The sequence below is a fragment of the Gossypium hirsutum genome, chromosome A01, assembly GCF_007990345.1.
Source record: "Gossypium hirsutum isolate 1008001.06 chromosome A01, Gossypium_hirsutum_v2.1, whole genome shotgun sequence".
In the NCBI taxonomy this organism is placed as follows: domain Eukaryota; kingdom Viridiplantae; phylum Streptophyta; class Magnoliopsida; order Malvales; family Malvaceae; genus Gossypium; species Gossypium hirsutum.
Window position 1 is genome coordinate 103,415,699 of NC_053424.1, and position 16,477 is coordinate 103,432,175.

A 16,477-nucleotide genomic window follows, 5' to 3' on the forward strand; every position below is an offset into this window, starting at 1 on the left:
AGCCATCCAAAGGAAGAAATCCTTATTAAGTGAGTTCAAACACATCAAACAAATCGATCAAAAACAGATTAAAAACAAAAACCTCAATTGAGCTTCAATTGGCAAAAAGATGTTATTTTAGCTCATCTCTACCTTAACACAAGCATTTGGCAAAAAGGGCACTGATACTCGGAAGAATCCATAATTAAGCAATATTAAAATTAAGAAATTGCCAAATTAGAATCCATAATTAAGCAATATTAAAATTAAGAAATTGCCAAATTGTAGAAAAATACAATATCCATGTCCAATTGAACTTAGCAGCTGCCTTTTATCTGACACTTTTAACCACTTTTGAATCCACATAACTATAATAATATTTTCTGGGCTAACATCATTCACTCTGGATGAAAGTTAGCTATAAAGCAGTTCTGCACACGGTCACCTATGTTAAATCTTTTCAGACTGTCCAACACACCAACTACACTTCACTTATTTCTCTCCTTTCTATTTTGAATCCCACGCTTCCCATCTCAAGTCTCGATCAATTCATTCCACGGCCCCCCTTGCCAGTGTTAGGCTCAAGCCTCAACAAAACGGTCATAACAGTCTATGATAAAGGATCAAAATCAGTCCCTATTCAAAACTATATAGCTTGCATTTGCACTCCAATTTCATCATAAATCTCACCTTTCAAATGGGTCTACCCTGTTCAAATTTGAAGTTGGATAAACAGCTGCAGCTATTTTCTCCCTAAGATTGAATTTCTTTGCAATAGCTGGCCTCACATCTTCAACTCCGACCAAGCTCTCCAAAAAGGGAAGAAGTAGAAGCAGTTCTTGATCTGACCGGTCATCAAACCAGCTCTCAATTGGTATTCCATTGTCCACTTGGAACCCAAATGCCTAAGAGAAGCCAAAAAACACCTGAGTTAAATTTCAGAAACAATGTTTATCATGTCCGTATGCATGGCACAACTCCATGAGAAATTGGCATCACGATATTTGATTGAACCTAGGCATATCCAAAAGTATAAGATGCCGACCGATGGACAAGTATGAGAAGGATTAATGTATACTTGCTTCAAATTCTCCTCGAGGAAACTATTAACCAATTTCCAAAATACAAAGGATTCATAAAAAGATTGCAAGGATTTCCTCAAGTTTCATGCCAATAATAATAACCAATAAGAATACATATTGATGCGTCTATACCTTATTATTAATCTATCAGAACCATAAAAAAACTCAATTCCCTTAATGCTAATGCCATGGCATACATGCTGGGTGTACATTAGTGAATTTTAAAAATAACTATTTTGGCTATTTCATTATTCTTCTTTTTAGTGCTCAGCAGAAGCACTGGACAACGTCCATGCAAGAGGGGAGCCCCAAAAATACCTGTGGAGAGTTGTCAATAATGATTACACGTGCCAGATCACGGCCAAGGACTGACAAATCTTTAAGGTAATTGCCATCCACAAAAACACATGATTCTCGGAAAACACGATGACGAAATACTCTCCTCTTTGGATCGAGCACATTTAGAAGTTGCTCTGCATAAATACTTTGACTTGCTGTAAATATAACAATCTCAAAAAGACCAGAAACTCTTTCCATAAAATCTCTCAGGTGAGGACGACATCTAACATAAACTGTGTGTTCCTGGAGATTAAAATTCACAGGGAATGTGAAGTCTGCATCATCACAAGGTTCCAGTGAGGAATGAACCAAAGTTTCTGCCATGCAATACAATTGAGTCAATACTCCAAGGTAATCACAAACAATTACAAGCAGAAAATTCATTGCTAAATAAAAATGTTTAAAAGGTCTTACATTTTTTAACTAATGACACTTAAAAAGGTCTTAAATTCTTTTAAGTAAAAAGGCAGTTGTAAGTTCAGATATGCTTTAAATATTAAGGGAAAGAGCCAAGGTTTTCAGAATTGGACCAGTAGTCAAACCAGTCAGACCAGCAGTTCCCAGTCCGACTAATTCATCTGGTTTGATTAAATAAATTATTAAAAAATTCAGAAAAAGGAAAAAACAGGTTCAACCGCTTTTTAACCCGGTTCAACCAGTCCGTACGGTTTGCAGGTCAATAAGTCTAACCCTTCTAAACAGACCAGTACCCATCCAGTTCTCGGTCCAACTGACCATTTCAGTCTGGTTCAAACAACATTGGAAAAAACTTCTCTTTCAGCGCATACTTTTCCCAAATATCCCAATCATAACACATTGTGTCAGTAAGCACTAAGCAAAGTAATATTCAGTTTACAGTCCAGATTTTGTGACTTATTAGTGCAGACAGAAGCTGCCACAAAATTGACTGGAAGCAGAAAAATGATGAGGAGCATAAACAGCAGAAATTACTATAACATAATTAGCTAATTTTCCAAGCAGAAATTAAGAGTCAGATTTTTCTGCTGTTATGTTATAGAAATTACTATAACATAATTAGCTAAATCTTCTTTCAAGCTCTTAGACTGGACAAGCTTTAGCTTTATATTTAAATCAGAATTGACAGGACAACTAGTTTGAAGACTTAAGGGTCAGAATTCAGATTTTAAAAGTACTGAGAAAATTGCAACTGGAAGCATAAAAGTTCATCCAATTTAATTATCCAAAAGTATTCTCACCATCCAAGTCCAAGACAAGAGTGGTAGGAGGGCAACTTCTGGTCTGCTTGGGTAGCAGCACAGGCCGGAAAGCAGGAATAACAGATGACAGCTCCGGTAAGTTCTTCATAAACAAGTAAGGATCAAAGTCATCAAATTCCTCATAGTATTCATCCTCCACACAAACATCAGTTGACATAGAATCTTGACCATACTCATCAATACATTCCAATTTTGAGTTTTTCATAGCCAGGTATATGGCTGAAACTTCAGATGAAAGGACAGCTCCAGAATCTGCAGTACAAATCACAGGATCCGTGTCCACAACAAGCATCTCTGCTTCAGAAGTAGACTTAAGAGTTTCTCCAGTGATATTAGCACCCAGCAAATCAACCTGTGAATCCTCGATTTCCCGATCTTGATGGATTTTTGAGTCTTACCTCCAAAGGAATTTGACAAAGTCAAACTAAATAGGATGCATTAAGATCAAATAAAAGAAAGAGCGCATAATAGGTCTTACAATTCATATGCGTGCAAACACACACACACATAACCTACCTGCACCTGCAATCTCTGCTCCGCAAATCTTAGATATGTGAAATCCAGGGGAAAATATGGTACCTGACATATGTTGATCAGTGCCCTGAAACACAATTAAAGAAATAAGCAAAATCTCAACAGCATAGATGGTTTCCTTTTATTTTTCTTTAATTGCTTTTCCATAGGAACTTCACATCTTCCTAATTAACTGACACAGGCAAAAGTCATTTTAAGTATAATTAAGATAAAGCAACATAGTCAATCACTCCCATCCCTTTGCAACCATAAAGAGGCTAAATAATATAAACAAAATAAGAAAAGAGCTAGACAAATTACCTTCTGATCTACATGAGCACCATTAACCACATCAAACCCCAGACAAGCATCAGAAGCATCATCATGCAACAACCCATATCTAGCATTTAAATTTGTAGCTCCATCAGGCACTTCATTTTTCTTTGGGAATGCTCTGGCTGAAATTTCATAAATTTTATTAACATAGCAAATTTGACAGTTAAATACAGACTTTGACTTGGAAACCACAAATTAAAACTATCAAAAGAATTTTAATTTTGCCAAAATCAATAACAAGTAAAGCATTATCACTGCAACATTTGCCTTCTAATTAAACGAATAATGAGATAAAATTAGCAACATACCAGGTTTTTGCTTCCTAACAGAAGATGTAATTAGCTCTGTTACTTTCTTCTCTGGACCTTGTACCTTTTCAGATATCTTCTTCTCCGCTCTTAAAGCCTTGGGACTGGTATGATCTCGGGAAGCATTTCTTCCAGAAATTCTTTTCTTTGTTTGCATTGGACCAAGAGTTTTGCCCCAATCTTCGGGATACTATCACTACCCAGCGTACTTGAAATAAATAATTTAAATGTCCAGCGTTACGATTCAGATTTCAAAGCATTTAGAATACACTAAAATTTTTAGAAATAAACTTGAACTTCTGTCAATCTGTCATACTACGTTCTGGCTGTTTACTGTAGACTGAAACAAGTAAAATAAAAGCCATGTAAAATCTTTAGTAACTTTTATTTAAAAATATTTTTTTTTAAAAAAAGCAAATTATCCTGAAATACTCCTAGCATATGTAAGCAATCTCATGAAAAAAAAAACCAACTGAGCCTTTCCCATTTAAAATCGTTGACAATCAAAACCAGATCATACCAGAATTCTTCGCCTAATTTTTGTGTACAAAATCCAGGCTCTGATTCTGGAATATTAACTTACCACACTATAGTCCCTTAAGAATTCAAACTTCCCTACAACATTCAAGCCAACTTCAACATGATAAATACAAAGGACCCGAAAGAACAGCAAATTACTAGTGTGAAAACAATCCACATCTAAATGAAAACCATAATAGGACATTATCCAGAATGAACATTTCAGTTTGGATGAAGAAAACTAGAGAAACCATTCCACTTAAATCATCGAATGAGGACAAAAATTTAAAAACCCTAACACACACCAGCTCCCCTAAATAGAACACTAAAGCTACAAATTTTTGCAAACAAAATCCAGAGATAGAGAAATGCATCAAATCAACTAAACCCTATTCATTCCAACAAGGATCGTCGAACCAGTACAAAAACGGAGCATTTAAGTTAATGTAAAATAGTGTTTGCATGAACGAAAATTTAAACCCTAGAGAGAAAGAAAGTTCATGGAAACAAAGCAGTTAGCAACAACTAAACCAACGAACCTGAGCTATTTAGTAACTTAAGCTAAGAAAGAAAATTGCTTACCAGATAAGATAAAATAACAAAAATGGAGACAAAGAGAGGTGCAAAAATGAGAAACGTAGAACCCTAAATTTTGTTAGAATTAGAAGGAAGGAGCTTAGTTTTGGGTGTTTTGGTTTCTTTGGAAATTTGCTTTCCCTCCAAAGACGGGGAAAGAGAGGGAAAACGAAGAGGGGGATCGAATTTTTTTTTTCTTTTTTGCCAGAATAATAGGTTAGATCGAAAAATAAAATAAAAATGGAATTTTAGTTTATTTTTCATTGAAATATTTTTCAAAATACATGTTCTTATCAGAAAATCACCTACTCGCGATTAATGTTGAAAGGACAGTACGCGCTGCATAATACTTAATTGGATAACGTGGCCTTTAGACATGGCGAGTGATTATGATTGGGAGAGTAGGAATTGAGCTTCTACGAAGCTTAAAACGACGCCGCTGGAGACGTTTCTAACTTAGAGTGGAGGGAGATATCTTAATTTGTTTTTCTTTCCCTTTTTAATTTTTATTTTACGTCCGCAGGCGCTTACAATTTGTATGTTGTTTCTTTAAGGATGCCTATACTTCTTAAATTAATTTCGTGAGCCCAAGTTTTTTCTCTAGTTCCGTAGTTCCTAATTAACCTTAATGACAACCCCACCCCCCACCCCTTTAATGTACACTTTTATTTGCTAAATTTAGCTTGTTAGATAATATAGTTTTATGAGAAAATTCATTTTGATGATGAAAATTAATACAAATACTAAAATAATGAAATGTATGATTTAAATTTAATTAATAATAAATAAAATATGTATAATCTCAAAAATAAAAATTTAAATTAAATTCTAAGATAAAATGAAACATAAACACATGAATACATCAAATTAAGAATATTAAATGAATACAATTAGTTATCACAGTGTGTTGTCATCAATCTTAAGTGAGTGTCGCGTTAATTTGTGACATCATCTCAAACAACATTTTTAATACATACAATTGATGGAGGTAATAAATTCTCCATATTAAAATAAAAATGCATGAATAACATTAAAATGAAGTTTTATTAATCTAATTGGTGTAGATTCAAATCAAACTATATGCATATTTTTATTAGTTTTTGTTAAAATAAAAAAAATCTAAAGTGCTCTTAAATAATATAACTTATTTTAATTACGAAAGAATATTTTCATAATTTTTCAAATCAAGTTGGTGCTCGATTGACTCGTGACACCAACTCAATTGAATACTTCAATAGTAATATAGATGTTCATTTTTTATGATATGTATTCATTTTTTATGATATGTATTTTTTAAATTTTGTTACTCAATGTAAAAAATACTTTTTTTATAATTTACAAATTACTCTAATATATATTTTCCACATTTACAGTATTTATCTATTCTATTGTAAAATCTTTTATTATAAGCCAATTGAGTTTTATCTCGATTGGCATCAGCATTGTTGTCAGTGAGTTCAAATGTGTTAAAACACATTTATCCTCTTATTTAAGGATTGAGGAGAGTTATGACCTAATTTTTAGGCATTATATACTAAAAAAAACTCAATTAGAAAATTATTTAAAAATAACTTTGTAAAAAAGAAATAAATATTGATATAAACTACATAATTATGAAATTTTCCTTTTTTAATTGGTATAACAACACATTTAATCATCAATACTTACACATTCTATCAATTTGGTCCTATTATACCACTATATGCGACAAGACATATGGCAAGCCTAGGAGACTTCTAAACAATAAACTTGCCTACAGAAAGCAGGGAAGACACATGTAAACTCACATTCTCGAAGGGACTATCCATACAACAGATGGCTCGATCTTCAATAGGAACATGAAATCGTTTGGTTACCAAACATCATGTGAACTCAATTGTTTTATCCTATCAGAGTTAGAAGGGAAGACAATATCTGCCCTATCACAAGCATCCTCGTCCCATCAAAGATATCCCCTCACATGCTTAGTAGTGATGGCTAGATGGCAAGTCCAACACATTAATGTCATGTTGCATGGGACGCTTGCATTTAAATATCCCCAAGAACGATGAATAGGGGACCGACCCTTCGGGGGACCGACCCTTCAAGAATACTGAGCCTATACTCTCTCAATATTCTCCCAGCCCTCAGCCTTCAAACTATTTCCACCATCATTCTTTATAGCCTCCAACTCTCCACCCTAATTGGGTGAACCGACCTTCTCAACAACCTTTCTTCTCTCATCTATATCCTTTCCTTATTTAGTCCAATATCAACAATTGGTGTGGTGAACATGGATGACATGGTCTCTCAATCCCAAAGTGGTACCCCAACTAAGCAAACTAACCAAACCAACAACCCAACTAACCAAGTCAACTTTTTTGTTCCATTCAACACCTTCATACCACCTATCCCAAGTATTTATACTAGCTTGAACTTTACATAAACTCTTCATTCTTCCTCTATTTCTACTAGAGTGCAGTTGTAGTATGCAAGTGTCTTTCTCCCCACCTTGAAACAACTAGTAAAGGCTCTGAAAGATCCTTTAGCCTCTAGCTTTACCACATTTGTTGCATCAACAAGAATTGATCCTTTGACTGATTCAACTCTCTTAGCAGTTGTAGCACCTCAGTTACAACCTAATGTGATCCCTCACAGGCTTTTGATCACATAACCCACTATTTACAAAAAGTTGTAACCTATCTCATAGCCACACCTCCTCCACCAACAACGAACCCATTATGCTAGATTAATGTTCTCACCAGTAAGCATCAGGCCCTCAGCCTCATGACTTGGAGACTAAAGAGAAACTACGACATCTAGAAGAGCAATTCTCCCAATAAAAGCGACACTTCAAAAAGCAACAAGAGCAACATCATATCCCTAATCAAAGGAAAGCTCAAAATGAACAACTTATTACAGAACTGAGAGCAACTCGAGAGATCTAGAGACGAGAAAATTTGAAACATCGAAGGAAAGTGGCTCAATTGGCACTCCGATGGGGTAATGATCGTGACAATCTAGAAGATTTTCACATGCATAATGCTAACCTCCCGATAACATTACAACGATCCTAAGGTAACTACAACATCTTTGTGAAAGAGCAACTCAAGGTTGAATTGATGCAAAAATTGAAAGGAAGATCAGATAAATCTATCTAAAATTACTTTAACGAATCGTTAGCATCCGAAGTTCTAGAAAACCACATCTCCAACTCCTTTAGATTTCCAAAGATTTTATACAACAAACTTGAGGATCCAGAAGATCACCTTGCTTGGTAAAACAACCATTTAAATATACTAGGGTAAAATGCAAGGCTTTCTCCATGACCTTTTCACAAATAACCCAAAAATGGTACCTATCGTTACTCCGAGGGTCAATCCATTCCTTTGATCAGTTGGCTGAGCAATTTTTGAGTTGTTTTCTGGCCAACAAGACGCTTCAGCAATCCCTAGTATACCTGATGACTATCTGCTAAAGGGTGAATGAATTTCTATGGGACTACATTAAAAGATTTAATGTTGCCACCATAGTCACAAAAGGAGTCACTGATGAGTAGGCAATCCAAGCCTTTATCATCAGGACCTCACACTAGCATCTCAAATACTTCATCATCAAGAACGCACCAACCAAGCTCTCCCATCTCTATGAAATGGTACATAGTTTTCAGAAGAAGAAGAGGTGGGAAAGGTTCGTGTTGATTCTTCCACCCCAACATCCCACCATACCAACCATTTGCAAAGATTGCCTCCCAAGAAATTTCAAGGCTATCAGCAGCCAAAGACCAATTCAGAGATAGGTGGACATGGACATTATAATTAGTCAAACCAAAGAAGTAACTGTCAAATGAAGAATGTCTATGCCACAAATCGTCGAAGACCTATTTTCAATTACAAAAGAGGCCAAAATTAGCATCCTAAAGCCCTATAAAACCATTCTAGAACCCACCATGAACTTAATTGCTCCCTGACCCAAGTGTTTGACTAGGTAAAAAAATTAGGAAATCCTGGAAGTATCTTTGTACCTCTCTTCTAGTGAGCACTGCAACAACTCTCATCACCATTGTAAGTACCATAATGCTCGAGGCCACCAAACCGAACAGTTTATGTATATGAAAAATGCTATTGGAACAGTAATTCAGAAGGGGCATTTCAAATAATTCTTAGCTTAAAAACCTCATCATTCAAATAAAGCCCAAAATAAAAAAAGCAAGGCTATCCAGATAACAAGGCGGTGATAAGGGGAAATAATCATGAAGAGGAATCATCGATGTTCTGGTAAAGGAAAAGCATGTAGAATAGGTCTCGTCAAGCTCAAAACGGAAGGCTCACAAGGGAAGTGTTCTATCGATCTCAGGCACAATAAAATAAACCTAAACCTTTTCCATGCAACCTTCAATTTTTAGAGCGAGATGAAAAGAATGTCTTAGATGTGGAGGGTGAAGATCCTTTTGTTAGAAGAATCTTGGTTGACATAGGTAGCTCTATGGATATTTTGATAGCCAAGGCTTTCTATCAGATGACGCACAAGGATACACAACTTAAGCTCGTAAGCCTAGTATAGACTTCATCAATCAACCTATTGCGATGAAAGAATCCATTGTTCTTCCGGTGATATTAGGAGATGGTGAGCACACCACTATAGAAATGATGGATTTTCTGGGGGTTGACCACCTGAAGGCCCACAACGCCATTTTTGGGAGGCCAATCATAAGAATAACAAAGATGGTGGCGGCCACCTTCTACATGATGACAAAGTTTCCTACTCCCACAGGTGAAGGTTATATGAAAATAAAAATAATAATGCATATAATCTTGCAGCTTAAAGTCACCTTTCCTCTTTTAGCGTAACATCTTGATTTTGAGCCTAGTCGAAATAGTGGTTTTGAGACCAAAAATTCGAAGTAAAAATAATTATTTTATGAATGTGATGAGGTCTATGATATCTTTGCATGATTGTGTGAAAATTTCGTTAAGAAATTTTGTGGATAGAGTGTCCAATTTGATTTTGAGGACTAAATTGCAGAAGTTGCAAAATATGTGATTCTAGAAGCTTTAAGCATGAGATAGCTATGGATTATTAATTAGAGGTCAATAAATAGCAATTTGACCAATTTCTATTTTTATGGACAAAAATGGGCATGAATAGGTAAGATTTTTTTCTTAAAGTTTAGTAAAAAGGGCATTGTGGTCATTTGGTAATAAAAGAATTAAAAGGGAAAATGAAGTAAAAATCTTGTCCATCTTTTCCATCAAGTGCTGAAATTTCTAAGGAGCCATAGCTAGGGTTTCTTCACTTTTCAAGCTTTATAGTAAGTGCATCCTAGCCCCGTCTTTGATGTTCTTTACATTTTTGAAGTTGTTTTCAACCGATCTAGCTATTTCTACCATTTATTTAAGCTAGGGTTGATGTCTAAGGTTTGATCCATATGTGATATGCATGTATTTTTATGTTTCACGGTAGATTATGAAAGTTTAATGTGTGATAAACAACTTTTACTAAGTGATTTTTCATGAAAACACCTAAAAAGGACCTATTTGTAAAAGTTTTAAAATGTGTAGTAAAAATCTAATTTGATGGAAAATATTGGCTGATATGAGCATGTGCGTGGGTTGACTAGGCTTAGATAATAAAGAAAATGAGTACATTTCATTTTATGAACCTAAGGACTAATTTGTAAATATGTAAAAGTTTATGGGCAAATTATAATTTTTCCAAAGTATGGTTTTTGGATTGATTTGAACAATGTGGAAATTAAATGAGATAAATTTTCTATTATAGATTAAGAAAAACAGAGTCCGGACCTAGACCGGGGAAAGAACAATGTTGTGAACTAAATCGAATTAGTTAGCCATATTTTGTACTGAGGTAAGTTCATATGTAAATAATGCAATATTATGTTTATATTTTTAATGCCTTAATATTGTATGAATTGTATAATTGATTTGATGAACATATTCGACAAGTTTCGACAAGAGAGAGAAAATCTCGTTTGAACCTTAGGAATAGAATAGGATACGAGTGACATGTCACTAGGATCCCATAGGTGCTGGTCATGTACGTCCTACCGGTGGCTAGGTAGTCCGACATGTGTTGCGGATACCAGATAGCTTGTGAGAGCAGCCCATGTAGCTACGTCTTGACCGTCAGCTTGTGTGAGCAGACCCATGATTAGCTTGAGAGCGAGCTTTTATGTGATATGAAATATGAGGTAACTTTGGCTACATACGTGACACTTGTGTGCAAAGACCTTCCGTGTATCCGTTTAGTATTCCAAGTGTTCAATAGGTATGTCAAGAATGAGAAAGAGCATGTTAAGTCAAGAGTTGGTATAGGTACATACAAAAAACTCATAAGAATGAGCTTGTTAAGCGATGAACTTTCGGTAAGATTAAGAATGATAAAGTTACGCTTATGAAACTATGTTGATAAATATGTGATTTATGTTAAATTAAATTGTATGATATTCATGCTAATGTTGTTTAATATTATTTATTATTGCATATGAGCTTACTAAGCTTTAGGCTTACTCATTTTCCTTTTCGTTTTCTTATAGTGTCGCCAAACTAGCTCGGGGATCGGAAGTAGTCGGAACATCAATCATACTATCAATTTGATCATTTGGGTATAATTGGTTTAGATATTTTAAATATGGCATGTATAGGGACTTGGTCTTTTTATGATATGTGTCATTATTGATTTGGCCAAATGTTTTGGCTTGTAATGGTATTTGATTCATTTTGTAAATTGCCATTTGGTATTGGCTAATATTGTTTAAGTATTTGTGCATATAGAGATGACTTTCATGGATGGATTTATTGTATGGTTTGTGATGATGATTATGAAATGTTGTATGTGATAGAAAATAACATGTAATTGATGTGTGTATATGCTTGGATTAGGTTTGTTTGATGTTGTTTAGGTTAGTGCAAGAAAGGGTGGCAAAAAGGCTTGGTAAATAGCCTTATTTTTGTCCACACGGGTGTGTGTCTAGGCTGTGTGTGACACACGGCTTGCCCATTGGTGTGTGATCTGGCCGTGTGTCACCTGTATTTTTGAATTTTAGCTTCGAATTGGCCACAGGAGCAGAGACACAACCATGTATCTCAGCCGTGTGAAGGACATGGCCCAAGGACACGGGCGTGTGCCCAAGGCTTGTGAAGGCTGCACCTAATTTAGGAAAAATTATGAAAAAATATTGCCTACACAGCCTAGCACACGAGCGTGTGCCTTGGCTGTGTGACCCTATGATAAACCATCAAAGTAACACATTTTGATCCCATGCTTAGCATGTTTTTAGATGATTTATTATTTAATTTAGTGAAATTGATGCTCTTAATCCTTTAATTTCATGTTTTATACTTAGGAGAGTATAGGGGAACAAAAGAAGCAGAAAACGGGCCCAAAACGGACAAAATGGGCTTATCTAAAGATCCACACGGTGAAGACCATTTCCACACTGGCTGAGCACACGCCCGTATGAGCCACACAGGCTAGCCATACGCCTATGTGGAAGCCTGTGTCGATATCGCTCCCTGTTTCCCAAACACGCGAAAAAGCTCAGAATAATCCCTATAGTAACACTTATAATGCAAGTTGGAGGAACCAACCAAACTTCTCTTGGGGTGGTTAAAGAAATCAAAGACCACAACTCCCTCCAGGCTTTCAACTACCTTACCAGCAGGAGAAGAAGCTGAACCTTGAGGAGATGTTGATGAAGTTTATTGCGGTGTCAGAAACTCATTTCCAAAACACCAAAACAGCACTCAAAAATCAACAAGCGTCGATTTATGGGCTTGAGAAACAAATTGGTCAATTGGCAAAGATGATTTCAGAATGACCACAAGGTAGATTGACAAGCAACACCGAAACTAACCCAAAAGAGCATCTTCATACGATCACTGTTCAAGATGAAAAAGGGTTAATTGAATCTGAATTTGAATTGAGGTAAGAAACTGTAGCAAGCAATGGTAAGGTTGAGGTAAGCCAAAATAAGCAAGATTCAGTCGGTAAGGAATATAAACCTCATGTTCCATATCCAAATATGACAAGGAAAGACTACACAAATGAACAATTCGATAAATTCTTTAAACTGTTGAAAAAGTTACAAATTAACTTACCGTTTATTGAAGCTTTTTCACAGATGCCAAATTCCGTCAAAATTTTAAAGGAGCTTTTAGAAAATAAACAGAAGTTAGATGATTTGTCGCATGTGGAGCTAAACGTAGTGTGCTCAGCCATTTTGCAAAACAAACTATCCAACAAATTGAAAGATCCAGGGAGTTTTACTATTCCTTGTTTAATTGGTAGTTTAAATGTTAACAATGCTTTGGCTAATTTAGGTGCAAGTATTAATGTCATGCCCTATCAAATGTTAAACAACTAGGTCTTGGGAAACCCAAACAAACTAGGATAAGTGTCCAATTGGTAGACCAAAACTATTAGATTTCGTAGGGGTATTATTGAGGACGTGCTTGTTAAAATTGATAAATTCATATTCCCAGTTGATTTTTTGTTTTCGACATGAATGAGGATAGTGATGTACCTTTAATTCTAGGTTGTCCTTTTCTAGCAACTACTAGAGCTACCATAGATATTGGTACAGGTGAGTTAATACTTCATGTAGGTGATGACAGGATTAAACTCCAAGCTCGTGATTCTGTTAGGATATCTAGTGATCGAAATGATATTACGAGTTCTGTTAGTGTTAATAACCTTGTGGTTCAACATTCTTTGTAGGAAACCTTGAAAAAATGTGATAGAGCCACGGTCCAGTTTATATGACAAAAAAAGAACAAATCATGAAGAAAGAAGACTACAAATCAATGAACCAGATGAATGGTAGACACATATCAAGGAGAAACTGAGAATACACGATGAACCAAAGTGACTCCATGACAAGCTTAAGGATAGGACGAACTAATTTATGGTTAGAGATCAGGTGTAATTGGATGAAACCGACCTTCGAATAACCATTTCAAAGCTTAATGCAAACAGTACTCAATGTCTTCCCATACGGTACAGTCGAGGTAACTCATTCTCATTTCGGCTCTTTTAAGGTAAACATTAATTGACTTAAACCTTATTTAAATAAAAGAATTAACAGCGAGAAAGAGGATTTTCAACTCTGTGAATCACAGTGACCGTGTGAATACGAGGTAAGTCGAGCTTAGACTTTAAAATAGCGCTTATCGGGAGGTAACCTGAGTACTAACACTGCTAATTTTCTCATTTTTACTTTATATTATACAGGTTTTTGACCCACACGGCTAGAACACACGGACGCGTCCTAGGCTATGTGACTTAACATGGGGGCAATAATATGTTACATGGCCGTGTGACCCACACGGCTTGGACACAAGGGCGTGTCCTTGGCCCTGTGGATCTTTAGACTTAGTTTTCATTTTTAAAGGAAATTGACAGAGAGTTACACGGCCAGTCAACATGGTCGTATAACCTAAACGGCAAGGAAACATGAGTGTGTCCTCGGTTGTGTAAGCCTTAAAGCTTAAATCCCCAAAAATCGACAGAGACACGGGGGCGTTCGACACGACTGTGTTGACCACAGGGACTGGAAACACGGGCGTGTCCTTAGCCGTGTAAAAATTGGAGCTTAAATTTTCAAATTTAAAACAAGTTAGAGAGTTACACGGGCAAGGCACACGACCATGTGTTCGGTCACACGGCGTGTGGCAGGCTACACGGGTATGGGACAAATGAAGGAGATCAAAGACAGCCGTGTGACACGGTCATGTGCCTAACATGTCCTGGATACACGGACGTGTCCCTTATCATTTTAAGATTGGGCTTATTTTATTAATCATAAACGTGCTAGGAGACATGCCACACTGGTGTGTGACACGGCCGTGTGGCCCAACATGGGCCTCACACGACCGTGTCTCCCTTAAAAGCCCTAACCCCTTTTATTTTTCTTCTTCTCTGTCTTATTTTCAAACTCCCCAAACCCTAGCCATCGCCGTTTCCACCTTTATCCCCATTTTTTGGCCACCGTCCCTAACCCTCCACCTCATCACACAAATGTTTTCTTTTCCCCTCTCCCTATCCGGAATCCTCTGACCCCCTCACTCCCCATCGTGACCCAAGCACCCAAACCTCCCATAGACCAGCACCCCCATCCCCTAGCCCTCGCCCTCGCCCTCGCCCTAATCCTGCCCTCACCCTCATCTTTCTCTCTCATCATCCCTCATGTGAACCACCCCCATGCTGCTCCTTCTCCCCCTCATTCTTTCCCCTTTTCTCTTGCGCACCCCCTCTACCGGCCCTCACTGTAACATCCTAAAATAGGGCCTAGTTGGAACAATGGTTTCGGAACCGCAAATCTGATATTAAAATATTTTTTTATGATTATTATGAGGTCTAGAATATAAAAATATTTATGTGCTAATGTTTCGTGAAGAAATTCTATGAATAAGGTGTCCAATTGGAAAATAAAGACTAAATTGAATAAATTGCAAAACTTGGATTCTAGAAGCAATTTGTATGAAATTGATTTAGATTATTAATTAGAAGTCCTTAAAGAGAAATTTGTCCCATTTCTAAGTTTTTGGACAAAAATGGGCATGAATGGATAAAATTTAAAAGAAATGGCTTAAGGACATTTTGGTCATTTGGCTAATTAATGAAATAAAATGGGAAAATGAAGGCAAAAATCAGCCATTCATCTCCCTCATTCAGCTAAATTAATCAAGCCCTCCATTGCTAGGGTTTTCAACATTTTCAAGCTCAATAGTAAGTGCTCCCAAGCCCCGTTTTTAATGTTCTTCGTATTTTTGAAATCCTGGTAGCGTACTCTCTCCATTTCTACACATATTTTGAGTTAGGTTTCATGTATGTAAAGTGACCCATGTGTGACATGTTTATTCTTTGATGATTTATGGAGGAATATGAAAGTTAAATATGTGTTAAACATCTTTTCCTAGGTGATTTTCATGAAAAACCCCTAAAAGGACCTTTTTGCAAAAGGTGTAAAATATGTGGAAGAAATGTGAAATAATGGAAAATGTGAGTTGCCATAAGAGGAAAGAGCGTTCGGCTAGGCTTGGGTAATGTAAGAAATTCATGCATTTCATCATACGAGCCAAGGGACTAAATTGTAAATAATGTGAAAGATTAGGGGTAAAATGATCATTTTGTCTGGGATAAAATTTAGACTCGAAAAGAATAATGTGAGGTATTAATGATTCATTTTTATTGTTATAGACCCTGAGGAACAAATACTGGAGGTCGATCGAGGAAAACGAAAAGTTTCGGAATAACCGAAATGCGAAATCGAAATGAGTACTAGGTAAGTTCGAATAAATTTAAGTAAACTATTAATATGTCTAATAGCATGTTTTATGAATGTATGATAATTGGTTATAGTGATGGCATGAAAATCGATGAAATGTGTTAATAATAATGAAATGATAATAAATGTCCCGGTTGAAGTCGAAAGGGAAATTCGATTACATGACTTTAGATCCTGCATGTGTTGCAGAAAAGGATTTAGCCCAGACAGGTAATCCGTTGATCTCAAATATAGAAAGGATCTAGCCCGGACGGGTGTTCCTTGAGCAATCGAGCCTCTTGAAGAATATGTGTGCATTGT

General features: G+C 36.2%; 1 protein-coding gene across 2 annotated transcripts; it reads right to left on the reverse strand.

Annotated features, from left to right (window-relative positions):
* Window positions 1-216: 216 nt before the first annotated feature.
* LOC107897943 (CTD small phosphatase-like protein 2) lies at window positions 217-5,173 on the reverse strand. Of its 2 annotated transcripts, none has more exons than XM_016823548.2 (8): window positions 4,897-5,173; window positions 3,796-4,135; window positions 3,473-3,609; window positions 3,155-3,239; window positions 2,618-3,031; window positions 1,380-1,717; window positions 670-884; window positions 217-589 (listed from the first exon to the last, which is right to left on the reverse strand). In XM_016823548.2, the coding sequence occupies exons 2-8, from the start codon at window positions 3,950-3,952 to the stop codon at window positions 580-582; spliced, it is 1,356 nt and encodes a 451-aa protein (XP_016679037.1). In that variant the 5' UTR covers window positions 3,953-4,135; window positions 4,897-5,173; the 3' UTR covers window positions 217-579. The 2 variants fall into 2 exon arrangements, with proteins under 2 accessions (XP_016679037.1, XP_016679038.1); XM_016823549.2 differs by having other exon boundaries at window positions 3,796-4,003; window positions 4,897-5,146.
* Window positions 5,174-16,477: the final 11,304 nt, after the last annotated feature.